The sequence below is a fragment of the Oryctolagus cuniculus genome, chromosome 21 (genome assembly GCF_051225735.1).
Source record: "Oryctolagus cuniculus isolate XC-2025 breed Fujian yellow rabbit chromosome 21, ASM5122573v1, whole genome shotgun sequence".
Lineage (NCBI taxonomy): Eukaryota > Metazoa > Chordata > Mammalia > Lagomorpha > Leporidae > Oryctolagus > Oryctolagus cuniculus.
Window position 1 is genome coordinate 34,375,232 of NC_142887.1, and position 16,155 is coordinate 34,391,386.

Here is a 16,155-nt window from a genome sequence, read left to right on the forward strand (position 1 = left end):
GGGCCTGCAGCTGGGAGAGACTAGATCTCACCACACAGGCAGAGTGGGGGTCCACAGCACGGCAAGATGGCAGAGGAGGATCCAGGGTGGTGGTCTGGGACCCAGGGGGCAGGGGCTTGAGAGAACAGGAAGCCAGGGAGGAGAAGAGTGGGTAGTCTCAGATACCAAGGGGAAGAGAAGCACTAGAAAAGGGGCAGACCCTGTGTCGCATCCTGGAGAGAACTGGAGAGGAACCTCAGACTTGACCCTGACAAGGACTTTCTTGACCTTGACCTGAGATATTTCAGAAAGAAACAGAGATGAGAGCCGGGGGCCATTGCCCTGTCCCCAGGGTGAGAAGACAGTGCCTGGTGCAGGCAGCATGGATGTACAGATGACAGGTGGATGGAAGGACAGATGACTAAACATGCAGACGTTTAAGCAGACGCATGGACAAGTGGATGAAGGGTGGCTGAGTGAATACACAGATGCTGGACAAATGGATGGACGTCCTGGGCACAGAGCAATCAACAGCTGCAAAGTATGGTCTGAGGAGGCTTCATGGATGAGGTGGGGTGGATCTGCATCTCCATGAGCAGACACCAAAGCAGGGGTGTCTCCATAAATGCTTTGAGTCAGACATGGCCCTGTGTCCTTAGGTCTAGGGATATGAGAAAACTTACAGACCCTAAAATAAGGCCACATCCCTTGGTCAACTGAGAGGGATACATCACTGTGATTTTCTGAGCTCCTGCTGTGTACAGCTGCACAGTCAACACAGTTTGCAGGAAGGACACACTGGGGTCACTCCAAGGCTGCCTTGGACAGGGTGACAGAACTCGGGGGAGGGGGGCTGGCCAGCCACCTGCACTGTGCCGAGAATGCAGCCCTGCCTGCTGAGCCTGTGCCTGTAATGCCCCACAGGTTGCTGCTCCAGCCCGGCCCCCAAGAGGCAGGCCCCAGGTGCCGGCCCCACGGGTTTTGGTCTGAGTCTCAGTCATGGTGGTATATCTTTGGCAGTGGGACCCAGCTCTCAGTCACATGTAAGTGGCTCTCCAAGCCTCTCCCTGCCATCCCACCTCCTGCTGTCTGTGCAAAGTCTGTTTTCTCTCCCTGGGGGCTTTGCCCTTCTGCCCATTCCATCTTTAGGGTCCTTGCCTTTCACCATGGGTTCTGGGAGAGGTAGGTGGTCTCAGGACAGCTCACAGAAAGGATCCCAGCAGCAGGAGCCTTCCTATCCCAACACTCGGACATGGCCAGGTCTGGGGACCTGGGCGAGGGGTTGCTCAGGGACAGGGGCTCCTTCCCTCTTCTAAGGCAGGTCCCTGAGAAGGGGCAGAGACTGGTTCTGATCAGAGGTTCTAGCAGGCATTAGAGACAGCCCCTGACTCTCCAGGGTCTGGGTTGAGGGCCTGAGGTCCATCTAGGCTGGGAGAAGCACCCAGGAGGCCCAGGGGCATGGCCGGGGCTGTGACCCCAGCACCCAGAGGCACAGGATCCCTCTGAGGGAGGGCCAGCAGAGGGTGGAAAGGGCTCTGACTCTTGCTAGGCTGTGCTATCTGAGCCTCTGCTGGGCCATGAGGACACAGGGACACTGAGGGACAGGACAGACTGGGTGAGGTGACCAGAGCCCAGGGCTAGTCACAAAGGAGCAGATCTGGAGCCCCTGGGGTCCATGTCTCCCCTGACCATGGCCTGGCCTCCTGCCTTCCCTGAAGGGCACAGTAGACCCAGTGGCCCAGGAAGGGGGAGCAGAGGGCAGCTCAGAGAAGCTCTGGCTGCTGGGTGGAATGAGAGGCTGCTGGGGCAGCCATGGGGGTCACTCTGCCCTGGTTTGGGGAGCATTCCCAGGAGCCAAAGCAAAAGTGAGCCACTGGGGGGGGAGGGGGGGCCTCACTGGGACAGAGCCTGAGGGGGCAGGAGGCTTCAGGACCCTCCCTCACATGCCGAGCACAGGCTGGGGCCGTCCCCACACAGCCCTGACTGTGCTGCTGGGAGGGTGGGACCTTTGTTCAGAGGAGTCTCCAGGCACTGAAAGAATGAAGTGGAGGCCTTGGCTGGGGCTGGGGTTCAGCAGGTCAGGGCCAGATTCCAATCTCAGCCTCTGGGGACCGGAGAGGAGCAAGGCTGCCCAGTTATGAAGGGAAGCTGAGGCTGCAGAGGGGATGAGCAGGGTCTACTCAACTGGGAGAGACTTGGAAGGGCTTTGGGAGGGGGCAGGACTGTTTGTTCCCTAGGCAGCTGATGGGCAGGAGGGGAAGAGAAAGGAGCATGGTCCCTGGCGGGGGTTGGGGGAGGATGGGGACAGATGGTTGCATTGTGAGAGAGCTCCCCAACACCCAGACCCATCTCTGGTATGTCACATCCCTCTGTCCCTGCAGGTCAGCCTGTGGTCGCCCCCTTGGTCACTCTGTTTCCGCCCTCCTCAGAGGAGCTCAAGGCCACCCTGGTGTGTCTGATCAGTGACTTCTACCCAGGCACAGTGACGGTGGCCTGGAAGGCAGATGGAGTCACCATCACCCAGGGTGTGGACACCACCCAGCCCTCCAAACAGAGCAACAAGTACATGGCCAGAACTTCCTCAGCCTGTCACATGGACAGTGGACATCGCATAGCCGCTTCACTTGCCAGGTCACCCATGAGGGGAAAACCACGGAGAAGAGCGTGGCCCCTGCACACTGTCCTTAGGGACCAACTCTCATCCACCTATGGGGTCTGGAAGCTGCAGGACCCCAGGAAAGGGCTTCTCCTTCCACCCCTTCCCTGATATCCTGGCCCTCCCCACCCCTGCATCCAATAAACTCTCAATAAACATCTTCATTGTCAATCAGACATCCTGCTTGGTCTCATTTTTTTAGTCTCTTATTTAATCTGCAACCTCCCTGGAGTTCTCTGGTTGGGGGAGTTTCCCACACCCAGTGAGGAGGCAGCCCAAGGGGCGAGACTCGGGGTCTTCTGAGGACGTCACACAGGAAACACCCCAGGAAGGAGAAGTTTGGTCACTGACATCAGGGCCTCTGACCTCTCCTTTCTCCCCTTCCTCCTCCCAGGAGAGGGCCCCCCACTCCTTGCCTCTCTCTTGGGTGGAGACGTCCTTGACTGACCTCTGCATCCTCCTACCCCATGCCTTCTTTCCTCAGCCTGAACCTCCTCTGCCCCTGGCCCCTGCCCCCTGGAAAGTACCCACCTCCTCTTCCCTGCTCAGCTCCTGCCTGCCTGCCTCCATTCCCATCACCCCTGGTGATCTGGACAGCTCACAGGGCACACAATGCTTCAGAGCTACTGGATTCATGGGCTTTGAAATTCAGTGGCTGCCTTGAGTCCTCACTCCATGGCAGCTTCAGAGGCAAAGGGGAACAGAGAAACCCAGGAAAGAAACTGTCTCACAAAGGGACTGCCAGGAGGCAGGCACCTGAGGGGTGTGGCCAGGCAACAGGAACTCCACAGGAGACTCAGCCACCAGCTAGGGAAGGAGCTGGAGGAACCTTCAGAGAACTGGGTCAGGATCTCCCCCACAGCCAACCTGAGACTGATGGGGAAGAGAAACCCGAGAGACCCCCCAGGCTCAAGAACGTGTCACGTGGTCCCAGTGGCACATCAGAGCCTCTGTGGGATCAGGCTGAGCGGGACCCACGGCCATGCTTGAGCCTTTCCTGCCATAACCACTCTCAACCGCCACAGCTTCCTCCTGAGAGCACTGCTCATACTGCAAAGATCTGTTGTGGAAAATTTCCTGCTGGGGCCCTCAGAAAGCCCTGGGCTTTTCCAGAAACTTCTGGGGGATATGGGTGGAGTTGTCATTTATTCAGGCAGGGAAACAACCCAGAAGTGGGAGCAGGAGGTACCACATGTTTCTCTTAGAAAAAAAGTATTTATTGGAGGGATACAGACAGAGACACAGCTAGACAGAACTCCCATCTCTTGGTTTCTCTCCTCAATGTCCACAGTGACAGGGACTGGACTGATGCTGAGACCTGGGAGCAGGTCTCCCATGTGGGAGGCAGCAAACAATTACTCAGCCATCACCACTGCCTCCTAGGGTCTGCATCAGCAGGAAGCTGGGGTCAGCAGCTGGAGCTGGGAATGGAACCCAGGTATTCCAATGTGGACACCAGGCTACATGGCCCCTCCCTACAACACACCTGTGCTGAGCACCTTCTGCTTCCAGGAACTGTCTAGAGTTTCAGGATTTCTTTTATGCATGCAGCGTGAAGGAGTGAGAATCTTCCATGAGGACTGCAGGTTGGAAAAGCATTAGTACATTTTTGTGTGTATAGTCATGTACAAATGGCAATAACCATAGAAATCTTATCTTGTATGCTTATAATTACTTATTGAAAATGACAAATTTGTCAGTGCCGTGGCTCACTAGGCTAAACCTCCACCTGCAGCGACAGCACCCCAGGTTCTAGTCCCGGTTGGGGCACCGGTTTCTGTCCCTGTTGCTCCTCTTCCAGTCCAGCTCTCTGTGTGACCCAGGAGTGCAGTGGAAGATGGCCCAAGTCCTTGGGCCCTGCACCCTCAAGGGAGACCAGGAGGAAGCACCTGGCTCCTGGCTTCGGATTTGCAAAACGCCAGCAGCAGTGTGCCGGCCATAGGGGCCACATGGGGGGTGAACCAAAGGAAAAAGGAAGACCTTTCTCTCTGTCTCTATCTCTCTATCTCTCTCTCTCATTGTCTAACTCTGCCTGTCCAAAAAAAAAAAAAAAAAAAGAAAATGACAAATTTAATGAGACATTTATTAATTTCTTAATTCTTAAATAATTTGAAATTTCTGTCTTGGAAATCACCTGAACATACAGTTTGATATTTGAATGTAGTACTCCTGCAATTATCGACTATCATCATTCTCTGTCCAGGAACAGTCTGACTTTTTTTTATTTTTGTGAGACAAAAAGGTAACACGACATCCACTATCTAGACAACATAGTCAATGAAAATATATGCTCAGGAGCAGATATTTAGGATGCTCATTTCCTATGTATCTGAAACTATTTCTGGTGAACACCAAATCTCCATGTCTATCCCCAGCTCAGAGCAAGACCCCTCTTCTGTTTCTATGAGATTGGCAGCTGGAACACCACCTGTGTGTCTAAGTAGAATCACAGAGGACTGGCCCTCCTTTGACTGCCTTATTTCACTGAGAACAACCCAGCATCCTGATTCTGGACGAATCGCAAGAAGAATTGAAACTGGGATGGAAACATCTATACGCTGCCATGTTTTCTGCAGCACTATCCCTACCAACTGAGACATGGAAACAAGTTCGGCATCCACTGACGGATGAAGGAATAAACAAATGGTGGTGAACGGACACAGTGGATCATCCTCCTCCTTTCAGAGGAGGAAATCTTGTCCTGCAGGAAATGTAAATATGTATGAAAGTAGCTGGAACACTTGGATGGGACAAGATGGAGAACTCCATATAACCTATCACTCACACAGATGAAAGTGAAATCTGAGCAGAGGGCACATTCTTCAGCACTCTTAGAAGGCCACACTGAGAGGCAGATTGGATTAAGTGCAAACCTCAAAAACAGCCTGATGGGGGTCAAGGTGGGTTTCTCACTTCACTTTCTCTCAGCCTCCTCCAATGCAGGTGAAGTCTGGGTACCACTAAATGGAAAACCAAGGGTGAATCCCTGTCTCTCTCCAGAAATGTGAGAAGGAAAATTTGGGGTATCAAGGAGAGGATTATACCAATTTGCTTTGTTCATCTCACTTCACTGACAAAGCTGTCCTAATGTCTCTGCAGTGGTTAAGGGATAACCTTGAAAATTACTATATTTCGATTCTTAGGGTGGAGCCAAGATGGCGGAATAGTGAGGGCACACACCGATAGTCTGGGAAAATTTAGTTTAATAAAAGCGGAGTTACGGTAGCCTCAGAAAAAGGATCAGGAAAAAAATTGCAGAGGAAACTCTTCTGGAGCTATTCGCTGTGACTCAAATGACCTACTGGGAGAGCAAGGTCGCCCACCACGTGGAAGCCGAACCGCGGGAGCCGCAGAGTCTGAGCACCAGTGCAGGAAGGGGAGTCTGTGTGACAAAGACACCAGCGGGGAGAGGAGGGACGCCCAGGGCTCCGAGTCCACACATCGGCACTGGAAGGGAAAGTGAGCTCAGTAACTGGAGACATTGGCGGGGAAACGGCAGACAGAATTTTTGAGGGACGCGGGTTTTGAAGCGGGAAAGTCCAACAGACTGAGGACAGGAGAGAAGGAAAAATAAATAAATAAATAAATAAATAAATAGTTGGAGGCATACTGGTACAGACAAGTTCCACTCTCCGCCAGCCTTGCAAAGGCAAGCAAGAAACAAAGAGCAGGGATATACATAATAAAAGGGGAGAGTTAAGGCTACAATTCAGTAGCCTACGCAACCCAGTGGGAGTACGCAGGAGAAACTGAGCCTGCACAGACTCTTTGGATAGAAGCCAGCGGAAGCTAAATACCATCCATTCTGCTCAGTCTTGCAGTATTACTTACCTCCTGAACAAAAAATAAAATAAAATAAAATAAATGAATAAATAAATAAAGAGAGATTTACCACGCATAACCTGAGGGTGTCACCTTTGCACACCTGTAACCCTGAAGAACCAAGCAGAGCTCTCAGGCCACACCCATCTCAAGCCTCCAAGGCTCCTCCAACAGCAGGCAGTCCACTTAACACGGACATAGTATAATAATAATAAAAAAAAAAACCTCACAGTGAGGGAAACAGAATTAACCATGCCAAGCAATAAACACAGAAATCGAGAGAACAAGCTCAACGATGACATTATGATGCCTCCAAATAAACAAAACACCCCAAACCAAGATTATGAAGATGATGAGATAGAAGAAATGCAAGATACGGATTTCAAAAAATTTATGATAAGAACAATTAGAAGTTTTCAAAAGCAAATCCTTGAACTACAGAAATCCTTATTGGACAGGATTGAAAATCTCTCTCGTGAAAATGAAATTTTAAGGAAGAATCAAAATGAAACACAGAAACTAGTAGAACAGGAAAGTGTGATAGTGAAGAGAAATCAAAATGAAATGAAGAGCTCAATAGATCAAATGACAAACACATTAGAAAGCCTTAAAAACAGAATGGGTGAAGCAGAAGAGAGAATATCGGACTTAGAAGACAGAGAACAGGAAAGGATACAGTCAAACCAAAGAAAAGAAGAGGAAATTAGAAATCTATAAAATATTGTTGGAAATCTACAGGATACTATTAAAAAAACCAACATTCGGGTTCTAGGAGTTCCTGAAGGCATGGAGAGAGAGAAAGGATTAGAAGGCCTTTTTAGTGAGATACTAGCAGAGAACTTTCCGGGATTGGAGAAGGACAGAGACATCCTAGTACAGGAAGCTCATAGAACCCCCAGTAAACATGACCAAAAGGGATCCTCACCACAACACGTTGTAATTAAACTCACCACAGTGAAGCATAAAGAAAAGATCCTAAAATGTGCAAGAGAGAAACGTCAGATTACTCTCAGAGGATCTCCAATCAGACTCACAGCAGACTTCTCATCAGAAACACTACAGGCTAGGAGGGAATGAGACATAGCACAGGTGCTAAGAGAGAAAAATTGCCAGCCCAGAATATTATATCCTGCCAAGCTCTCATTTGTGAATGAAGGTGAAATAAAGACCTTTCATAGCAAACAGAAATTGAAAGACTTTGTGGCCACTCGTCCGGCCCTGCAAAAGATACTTAAAGATGTGCTACACTCAGAAACACAGAAACACGGCCATCAATATGAAAGAAGGGAAAGGAAGAACAGCTACCAGTAAAAGAGCATGGGAAGCTCAAAGCATATACTAGAAAATATCTCCGGGAAAATGGCAGGGCAAAGTCAAACGTGAATGGCCTGAACTGTCCAGTTAAAAGACACAGACTGCCTGACTGGCTTAAAGAACAACACCCAACTATTTGTTGCCTACAAGAAACACATCTCTCTAACAAAGATGCATGCAGACTGAAAGTGAAAGGTTGGAAAAAGATATTCCATGCCAACAGAAACCAAAAAAAAGCAGGTGTAGCCATATTAATATCAGACAAAATAAACTTTAATACAAAAACTGTTAAGAGAGACAAAGAGGGGCACTATATAATGATTAAGGGTTCAATTCAACAGGAAGATGTAACTATTATAAATGAATATGCACCTAATTACAGGGCACCGGTCTATTTAAAAGATATGTTAAGGGACTTAAAGGGAGACTTAGATTCCAATACAATAGTACTGGGGGACTTTAATACTCCACTCTCAGAAATAGATAGATCATCCAGACAGAAGATCAAGAAGGAAACAGCAGATTTAATCGACACTATTGCCCAAATGGATCTAACAGATATCTACAGAACATTTTACCCTACATTAAAGACTTCACATTCTTCTCAACAGCGCATGGAACCTTCTCTAGGATTGATCACATACTAGGCCATAAAGCAAGTCTCAGCAAATTTAAAAGAATTAGAATCATACCATGCAGCTTCTCAGACCACAGTGGAATGAAGCTGGAAATTAGCAACTCAGGAAACCCCAGAAAGTATGCAAACACATGGAGACTGAACAACATGCTCCTGAATGAACACTGGGTCATTCAAGAAATCAAAAGAGAAATCAGAAACTTTCTGGAAGTAAATGAAGACAACAACACAACATATCAAAACTTATGGGATACAGCAAAAGCAGTATTGAGAGGCAAGTTTATAGCAATAGGTGCCTATATCAAGAAATTGGAAAGGCGCCAAATGAATGAGCTTTCAGCGCATCTCAAGGACCTAGAAAATTTGCAGCAAACCAGACCCAAACCTAGTAGGAGAAGAGAAATAATTAAAATCAGAGAAGAAATTAACAGGATTGAATCCAAAAAAACATTACAAAAAATCAGCCAAACGAAGAGCTGGTTTTCGGAAAAAATAAACAAAATGGATACCCCATTGGCCCAACTAACTAAAAAAAGAAGAGAAAAGACCCAAATCATTAAAATCAGAGATGAAAAAGGAAACATAACAACAGACACCACAGAAATAAAAGGAATCATCAGAAATTACTACAAGGATTTGTATGCCAGCAAACAAGAAAATCTATCAGAAATGGATAGATTCGTGGACACATGCAATCTACCTAAATTGAACCAAGAAGACATAGAAAACCCAAACAGACCCATAACTGAAAGAGAAATTGAAACAGTAATAAGGGACCTCCCAACAAAGAAAAGCCCAGGACCGGATGGATTCACTGCTGAATTCTACCAGACATTTAAAGAAGAACTGATTCCATTTCTTCTCAAACTATTCAGAACAATCGAAAAAGAGGGAATCCTCCCAAATTCTTTCTATGAAGCCAGCATCACCTTAATCCCTAAGCCAGAGAAAGATGCAGCACTGAAAGAAAATTATAGACCAATATCCCTGATGAACATAGACGCAAAAATCCTCAATAAAATTCTCACCAATAGAATACAACACATCAGGAAAATCATCCACCCAGACCAAGTGGGATTTATCCCTGGTATGCAGGGATGGTTCAACATTCGCAAATCAATCAATGTGATTCACCACATTAACAGACTGCAGAAGAAAAACCATATGATTATCTCAATTGATGCAGAGAAAGCATTTGATAAAATTCAACACCCTTTCATGATGAAAACTCTAAGCAAATTGGGAATAGAAGGAACATTCCTCAATATAATCAAAGCAATTTGTGAAAAGCCCACAGCCAGCATCCTATTGAATGGGGAAAAGTTGGAAGCATTTCCACTGAGATCTGGCACCAGACAGGGATGCCCACTCGCACCACTTCTATTGAACATAGTTCTGGAAGTTTTAGCCAGAGCCATCAGGCAAGAAAAAGAAATTAAAGGGATACAAATTGAGAAGGAAGAAGTCAAGCAATCCCTCTTTGCAGACGATATGATTCTTTACTTAGGGGATCCAAAGAACTCTACTAAGAGACTATTGGAACTCATAGAGGAGTTTGGCAAAGTGGCAGGATATAAAATCAATGCACAAAAATCAACAGCCTTTGTATACACAAGCAATGCCATGGCAGAGAAAGAACTGCTAAGATCAATCCCATTCACAATAGCTACAAAAACAATCAAATACTTGGAATAAACTTAACCAAGGACGTTAAAGATCTCTACGACGAGAATTACAAAACCTTAAAGAAAGAAATAGAAGAGGATACCAAGAAATGGAAAAATCTTCCATGCTCATGGATTGGAAGAATCAACATCATCAAAATGTCCATTCTCCCAAAAGCAATTTATAGATTCAATGCAATCCCAATCAAGATACCAAAGACATTCTTCTCAGATCTAGAAAAAATGATGCTGAAATACATATGGAGGCACAAGAGACCTCGAATAGCTAAAGCAATCTTGTACAACAAAAACAAAGCCGGAGGCATCACAATACCAGATTTCAGGACATACTACAGGGCAGTTGTAATCAAAACATCATGGTACTGGTATAGAAACAGATGGATAGATAGCCGGCGCCGTGGCTCAATAGGCTAATCCTCCACCTTGCGGCGCCGGCACACCGGGTTCTAGTCCCGGTTGGGGCACCGGATTCTGTCCCGGTTGCCCCTCTTCCAGGCCAGCTCTCTGCTATGGCCAGGGAGTGCAGTGGAGGATGGCCCAGGTGCTTGGGCCCTGCACCCCATGGGAGACCAGGAAAAAGCACCTGGATCCTGGCTCCTGCCATCGGATCAGCGCGGTGCGCCAGCTGCAGCGGCGGCCATTGGAGGGTGAACCAACGGCAAAAGGAAGACCTTTCTCTCTGTCTCTCTCTCACTGTCCACTCTGCCTGTCAAAAAAAAAAAAAAGAATAAAGTTTAAAAAAAAAAAAAAACAGATGGATAGACCAATGGAACACAATTGAAACACCAGAAATCAACCCAAACATCTACAGCCAACTTATATTTGATCAAGGATCTAAAACCATTTCCTGGAGAAAGGACAGTCTATTCAATAAATGGTGCTGGGAAAACTGGATTTCCACGTGCAGAAGCATGAAGCAAGACCCCTATTACACCTTACACAAAAATCCACTCAACGTGGATTAAAGACCTAAATCTACGACCTGACACCATCAAATTATTAGAGAACATTGGAGAAAGCCTTCAAGATATTGGAACAGGCAAAGAATTTCTGGAAAAGACCTGGGAGGCACAGGCAGTCAAAGCCAAAATCAGCTCTTGGGATTGCATCAAATTGAGAAGTTTCTGGACTGCAAAAGAAACAGTCAGGAAAGTGAAGAGGTAACCAACAGCATGGGAAAAAATATTTGCAAACTATGCAACAGATAAAAGGTTAATAACCAGAATCTACAAAGAGATCAAGAAACTCCACAAAAACAAAACAAACAACCCACTTAAGAGATGGGCCAAGGACCTCAATAGACATTTTTCAAAAGAGGAAATCCAGGCCGGCGCCGCGGCTCACTAGGCTAATCCTCTGCCTTGCGGCGCCGGCACACCGGGTTCTAGTTCCAGTCGGGGTGCCGGATTCTGTCCCGGTTGCCCCTCTTCCAGGCCAGCTCTCTGCTGTGGCCAGGGAGTGCAGTGGAGGATGGCCCAGGTCCTTGGGCCCTACACCCCATGGGAGACCAGGAAAAGCACCTGGCTCATGGCTCCTGCCACCGGGTCAGCGCAGTGCGCCAGCTCCAGTGCGCCGGCCACGGCAGCCATTGGAGGGTGAACCAACGGCAAAGGAAGACCTTTCTCTCTGTCTCTCTCTCACTGTCCACTCTGCCTGTCAAAAAAAAAAAGAGGAAATCCAAATGGCCAACAGGCACATGAAAAAATGTTCAAGGTCACTAGCAATCAGGGAAATGCAAATCAAAACCACAATGAGGTTTCACCTCACCCCGGTTAGAATGGCTCACATACAGAAATCTACCAACAACAGATGCTGGCGAGGATGTGGGGAAAAAGGGACACTAACCCACTGTTGGTGGGAAAGCAAACTGGTCAAGCCACTATGGAAGTCAGTCTGGAGATTCCTCAGAAACCTGAAGATAACCCTACCGTTCGACCCAGCCATCCCACTCCTTGGAATTTACCCAAAGGAATTTAAATTGGCAAACAAAAAAGCGGTCTGCACCCTAATGTTTATTGCAGCACAATTCACAATAGCCAAGACCTGGAACCAACCTAAATGCCCATCAACGGTAGACTGGATAAAGAAATTATGGGATATATACTCTTTAGAATACTATACCGGAATACGAAACAATGAAATCCAGTCATTTGCAACAAAGTGGAGGAAACTGGAACACATCATGCTGAGTGAAGTAAGCCAGTCCCAAAGGGACAAATACCATATGTTCTCCCTGATCGGTGACAACTGACTGAACACCAAAAAGGAAACCTGTTGAAGTGAAATGGACACTATGAGAAATGGTGACTTGATCAGCATAGCCCTGACTGTTAATGAACAACTTAATACATTATCCCTCTTAGTATTTTTTTTGTCTGTTCTACTTAATATGACTGGTTTAATTTTGTAATTAATACACAGTTATTCTTAAGTGTTGAAAATTAACTGAAATGTGATCCCTGTTAAACATAAGAGTGGGAATAAGAGAGGGAAGAGATGTACAATTTGGGACATGCTCAAGCTGACTTGCCCCAAATGGTAGAGTTAGAAACATACCAGGGGATTCCAATTTAATCCCATCAAGGTGGCATGTACCAATGCCATCTCACTATTCCAAGTGATCAATTTCAGTTCACAATTGATCATAATGAAAGGACTAAGAGTCAAAGGGATCACATAAACAAGTCTAGTACCTGCTAATACTAACCGATAGAATAAATAAAGGGGAGAGTGATCCAACATGGGAAGCGAGATACTCAGCAGACTCATAGAATGGCGGATGTCCTAAACAGCACTCTGGCCTCAGAATCATCCCTAAAGGCATTCTGATCTGGCTGAAAAGTCCATGAGAGCATTTCAGGCATGGAAAGCCAAGACACTCTGGCAAAAAAAAAAAAAAAAAAAAAAAAACCAACCTAAATGAAAGATCTCTGTGAGTAAGATCCCAGTGGAAAGAACAGGTCTTCAAAGAAGGAGGTACCTTTCTCTGAAGGGAGGAGAGAACCTCCACTTTGACTATGACCTTGTCTAAACAAGTTAAGAGTCAGAGAACTCAAGGGGCTTCCATAGCCTTGGAAACTCATGACTGGAGCATGGGGAGATTACTGAAGCCATAAACAAGAGTGTCAATTTGTAAATCAACAACAGGAGCCACTGTGCACTTACTCCTCATGTAGGATGTCTGTCCTTAGCGTGCTGTACAGTGAGACTTAATAACGAGTACTCAAACAGTATATTTCACTTTGTGTTTCTATGGGGGTGCAAACTGTTGGAAGCTTTACTTAATGTATACTAAACTGATCTTCTGTAAAAAAAAAGAAGAAGAAATTATCAATCCTCATCTTGACTCTCACTGGGATTAAACATGACAATAGGTCTGATCTGATTTCATCATCATTTAAAAAATCATCTATTATTTTTCACTTTATGTTTCTGTGTGGGAGCAAGCTGTTGAAATCTTTAGTTAATGTATGCTAAACTGGTCTTCTGTAGATAAAGAGAATCAAAAATGAATCTTGATATGAATGGAAGGGGAGAGGGAGTGGGAGAGGGGAGGGTTGCGGGTGGGAGGGACGTTATGGGGGGGAAGCCATTGTAATCCATAAGCTGTACTTTGGAAATTTGTATTCATTAAATAAAAGTTAAAAAAAAAAGAAAATTACTATATTTCAGCTAAAAAGAACCAGAAAGAATAGTGTTCTCCAAGTAATAAGAGGAAAATCTCTGGGTTCTTTTTCTCATACTATTTCACATTACAGGTATTCTTGTCGGTGGATCTGGACCACAGCATGAGCGTAAACACCACTGAGAAGAACATGCAAGAGCAGCACTTGCAAAATTCAGGAGAACTGTGCACATCAGAGAGCTGCAGGGGACAAATAGTCTGCAGATGAATCAGCACAAGATGTGAGACCCCTCTGACTGCACATACACAGGCCACACACCAGAGGAGGAAAGTTGCGGAGCTAAGCCCCCACAGAACCAAGCAATTGACTTCCAGGTGACCTCTGAAGGGGACAAGGTCTGAGTGGACACAGCTCCATGAAAATGAGTTGAAAACTGCACAAAGGGGCACCACTGTAGGACATGAGCCAAAACACCAAGATCAGTTAGATGTGCGCTATGTGGTTTGCTTCACAGAGCAACAGAGAAGGAAAATGAGCATCCTCCTGAGAGTTTTTAGTCTCCCACACTGCCCAGAATACCACGGAGCAGTACACAACAAAACATAGAGATGACTAGGACAGTCTGATCAGCTCTCAAATAAAAAGACCACCGATTGGCTCTGAACCTGTCCTCATAGAGGAATGACTAGGGACAGCATCTCCTCTAACCATTTCCAAAGAAGGAAAGGCAAATGCTCTTGAAATTAATGGCAAGAAAGTGTTCTGAGCAGAGGAAGAATTACATGAAAAACACAAGCTGGCAATGTCAGGCCTGAACGTACAACATTCATATCAAAATGCAATGGATGGAATCAGGACCAGAGTGTAGAAAAAGAGGAAGGATCAGATTACATGCCAATCAACAGAAAGGTACAAGTTGAAGAACAAAGAGAAGGGAAGAAGGTGGAGGCTAAGTGAATGGAGCCTCAGAGATGTGTGAACTAGAGCAAGAGTCCTAATGTTTGGGAGCCTGAAATGGGGGGGGGGGAGAAATGGGGGAGCAGTGAACAACAAAATCTATAAAGAATCCAATGGCCAGGAAGATCATCCTTTTAGGAATACAATCCAAGTAGCTCAGAAGCATTACAGAGACATGTGAACAATCCACAAAAAAAGGGGGGGGGTCTTGAAATTAGAGCCAATGGCATGCTCCCAACAAGGGAATACCCACATGAGAGGGTTTGACTTCTCATCAGAAAACACAAAGTCCACAGGATACTAGAACCCTGTCCTCCAAGTGCAGAAAGAAAAGACCTCCCCAGGCATCTCCAGGGAACCAAGACACCCTGAAGGATCTCAGCCCCCTATGCAGAAAAAGGAGGGGTGATGGACAAGAAGGAATACTAAGAGCAGTCATCAGAAGACCACTTGCCATCAAAACAGCACCAAGTGGATGGAATTCTTCAGGCTAAAGTGAAATCCTGCCCACAGGAAGTCTGGTACATCAGGAGTAATGAAGAGCAGGAGAAACGTTAAGGATTTAAATCACTGCTGGCTGTGTTTTCACCCTTAAATTCTCTAAACAGCGTCCATAGAACCCACAACAGAAAGCACAGACTCAGAGGGTGAGGCTCCATTTGTACAAAGGTCATACCAAGGGGAACAGTCACAACAGAGCAGAGGGTCAAAGAATCGTGCAGCTGTAAGGTTTCATTACTCTGCTGAACAGGAAGAAAAGGGACCCTAATCAGATGAGAAAAGCAACAGGACCCACAGTGCTATGCCCAGAACAACTGAAACACAAAGACACGCTCTAGGAAAGCTGGATGTGGGCCGGCATCATGGTGCAATGTGCGATCCCACACCCTGAGGCACTCGCAGCTCCCTGCTAATGTGCCTGAGAAAGCAGCAGAGGACGGCCCAAGTCCCTGTGACCCTGTACATGTGAGAGACATGGAGGAAGCTCCTGGCTTTCTCCTGACCTGCCCTGACTGTGGTGGGAACATGAGAGAGAACTAGCAGATGAAGGATCATTCTCTCTCTAATTCTGTCATTCATAAATAAAAAAAAAATTTTTTTAAATAAGAGGATGAAGTTGGGTCACCTCAGGATCTAGATCTGGGAATGGAGCAGCAACAGATTGATAAACAGGTCTTTGTGGAAATCCAACTTGGCGTTTCCCCAGAGAACTCGCAGGAATGGAATCTCAGTTATATGGTCAGCATGTCTCTCCCAGCCTACCTGGCCCAAAACTATGTTGCCAGCACTTCAGGCTCTGAGGGGCACATGCATTTCTGCCCTGAGGGCTCTCTCCTCAGTGTTTCCAGGACAAGGGAAGGAGGACCCACACTGGGTGACACCAATGCGGCCATAGCCTACAGGACCTGCTTGTCAAGAGACTGCTCCAAGCACTCACCCACCTGAGGGTTAGGGATTGGGCAATGGGTCCTGCCCAGT

General features: G+C 46.6%; 1 protein-coding gene across 1 annotated transcript; it reads left to right on the forward strand.

The window, feature by feature from the left end:
• Positions 1-406: 406 nt before the first annotated feature.
• Positions 407-3,082, forward strand: LOC149119922 (immunoglobulin lambda-like polypeptide 5). The gene is made up of 4 exons (XM_089323567.1): positions 407-549; positions 904-1,022; positions 2,361-2,504; positions 3,030-3,082. Exons 1-4 carry the CDS (start codon positions 407-409, stop codon positions 3,080-3,082), a joined length of 459 nt encoding a protein of 152 aa, XP_089179693.1.
• The last annotated feature ends 13,073 nt before the right edge of the window (positions 3,083-16,155 follow it).

Excerpts from the sequence above, each read along its gene's own strand:
- LOC149119922 (XM_089323567.1), top strand. The coding sequence starts at position 407 with ATGCAGACGTTTAAGCAGACGCATGGACAAGTGGATGAAGGGTGGCTG. Across the intron at positions 1,023-2,360 it reads GACCCAGCTCTCAGTCACAT|GTCAGCCTGTGGTCGCCCCC; the intron begins GTAAGTGGCTCT and ends CTGTCCCTGCAG. Across the intron at positions 2,505-3,029 it reads TGGAGTCACCATCACCCAGG|GAGAGGGCCCCCCACTCCTT; the intron begins GTGTGGACACCA and ends TCCTCCTCCCAG.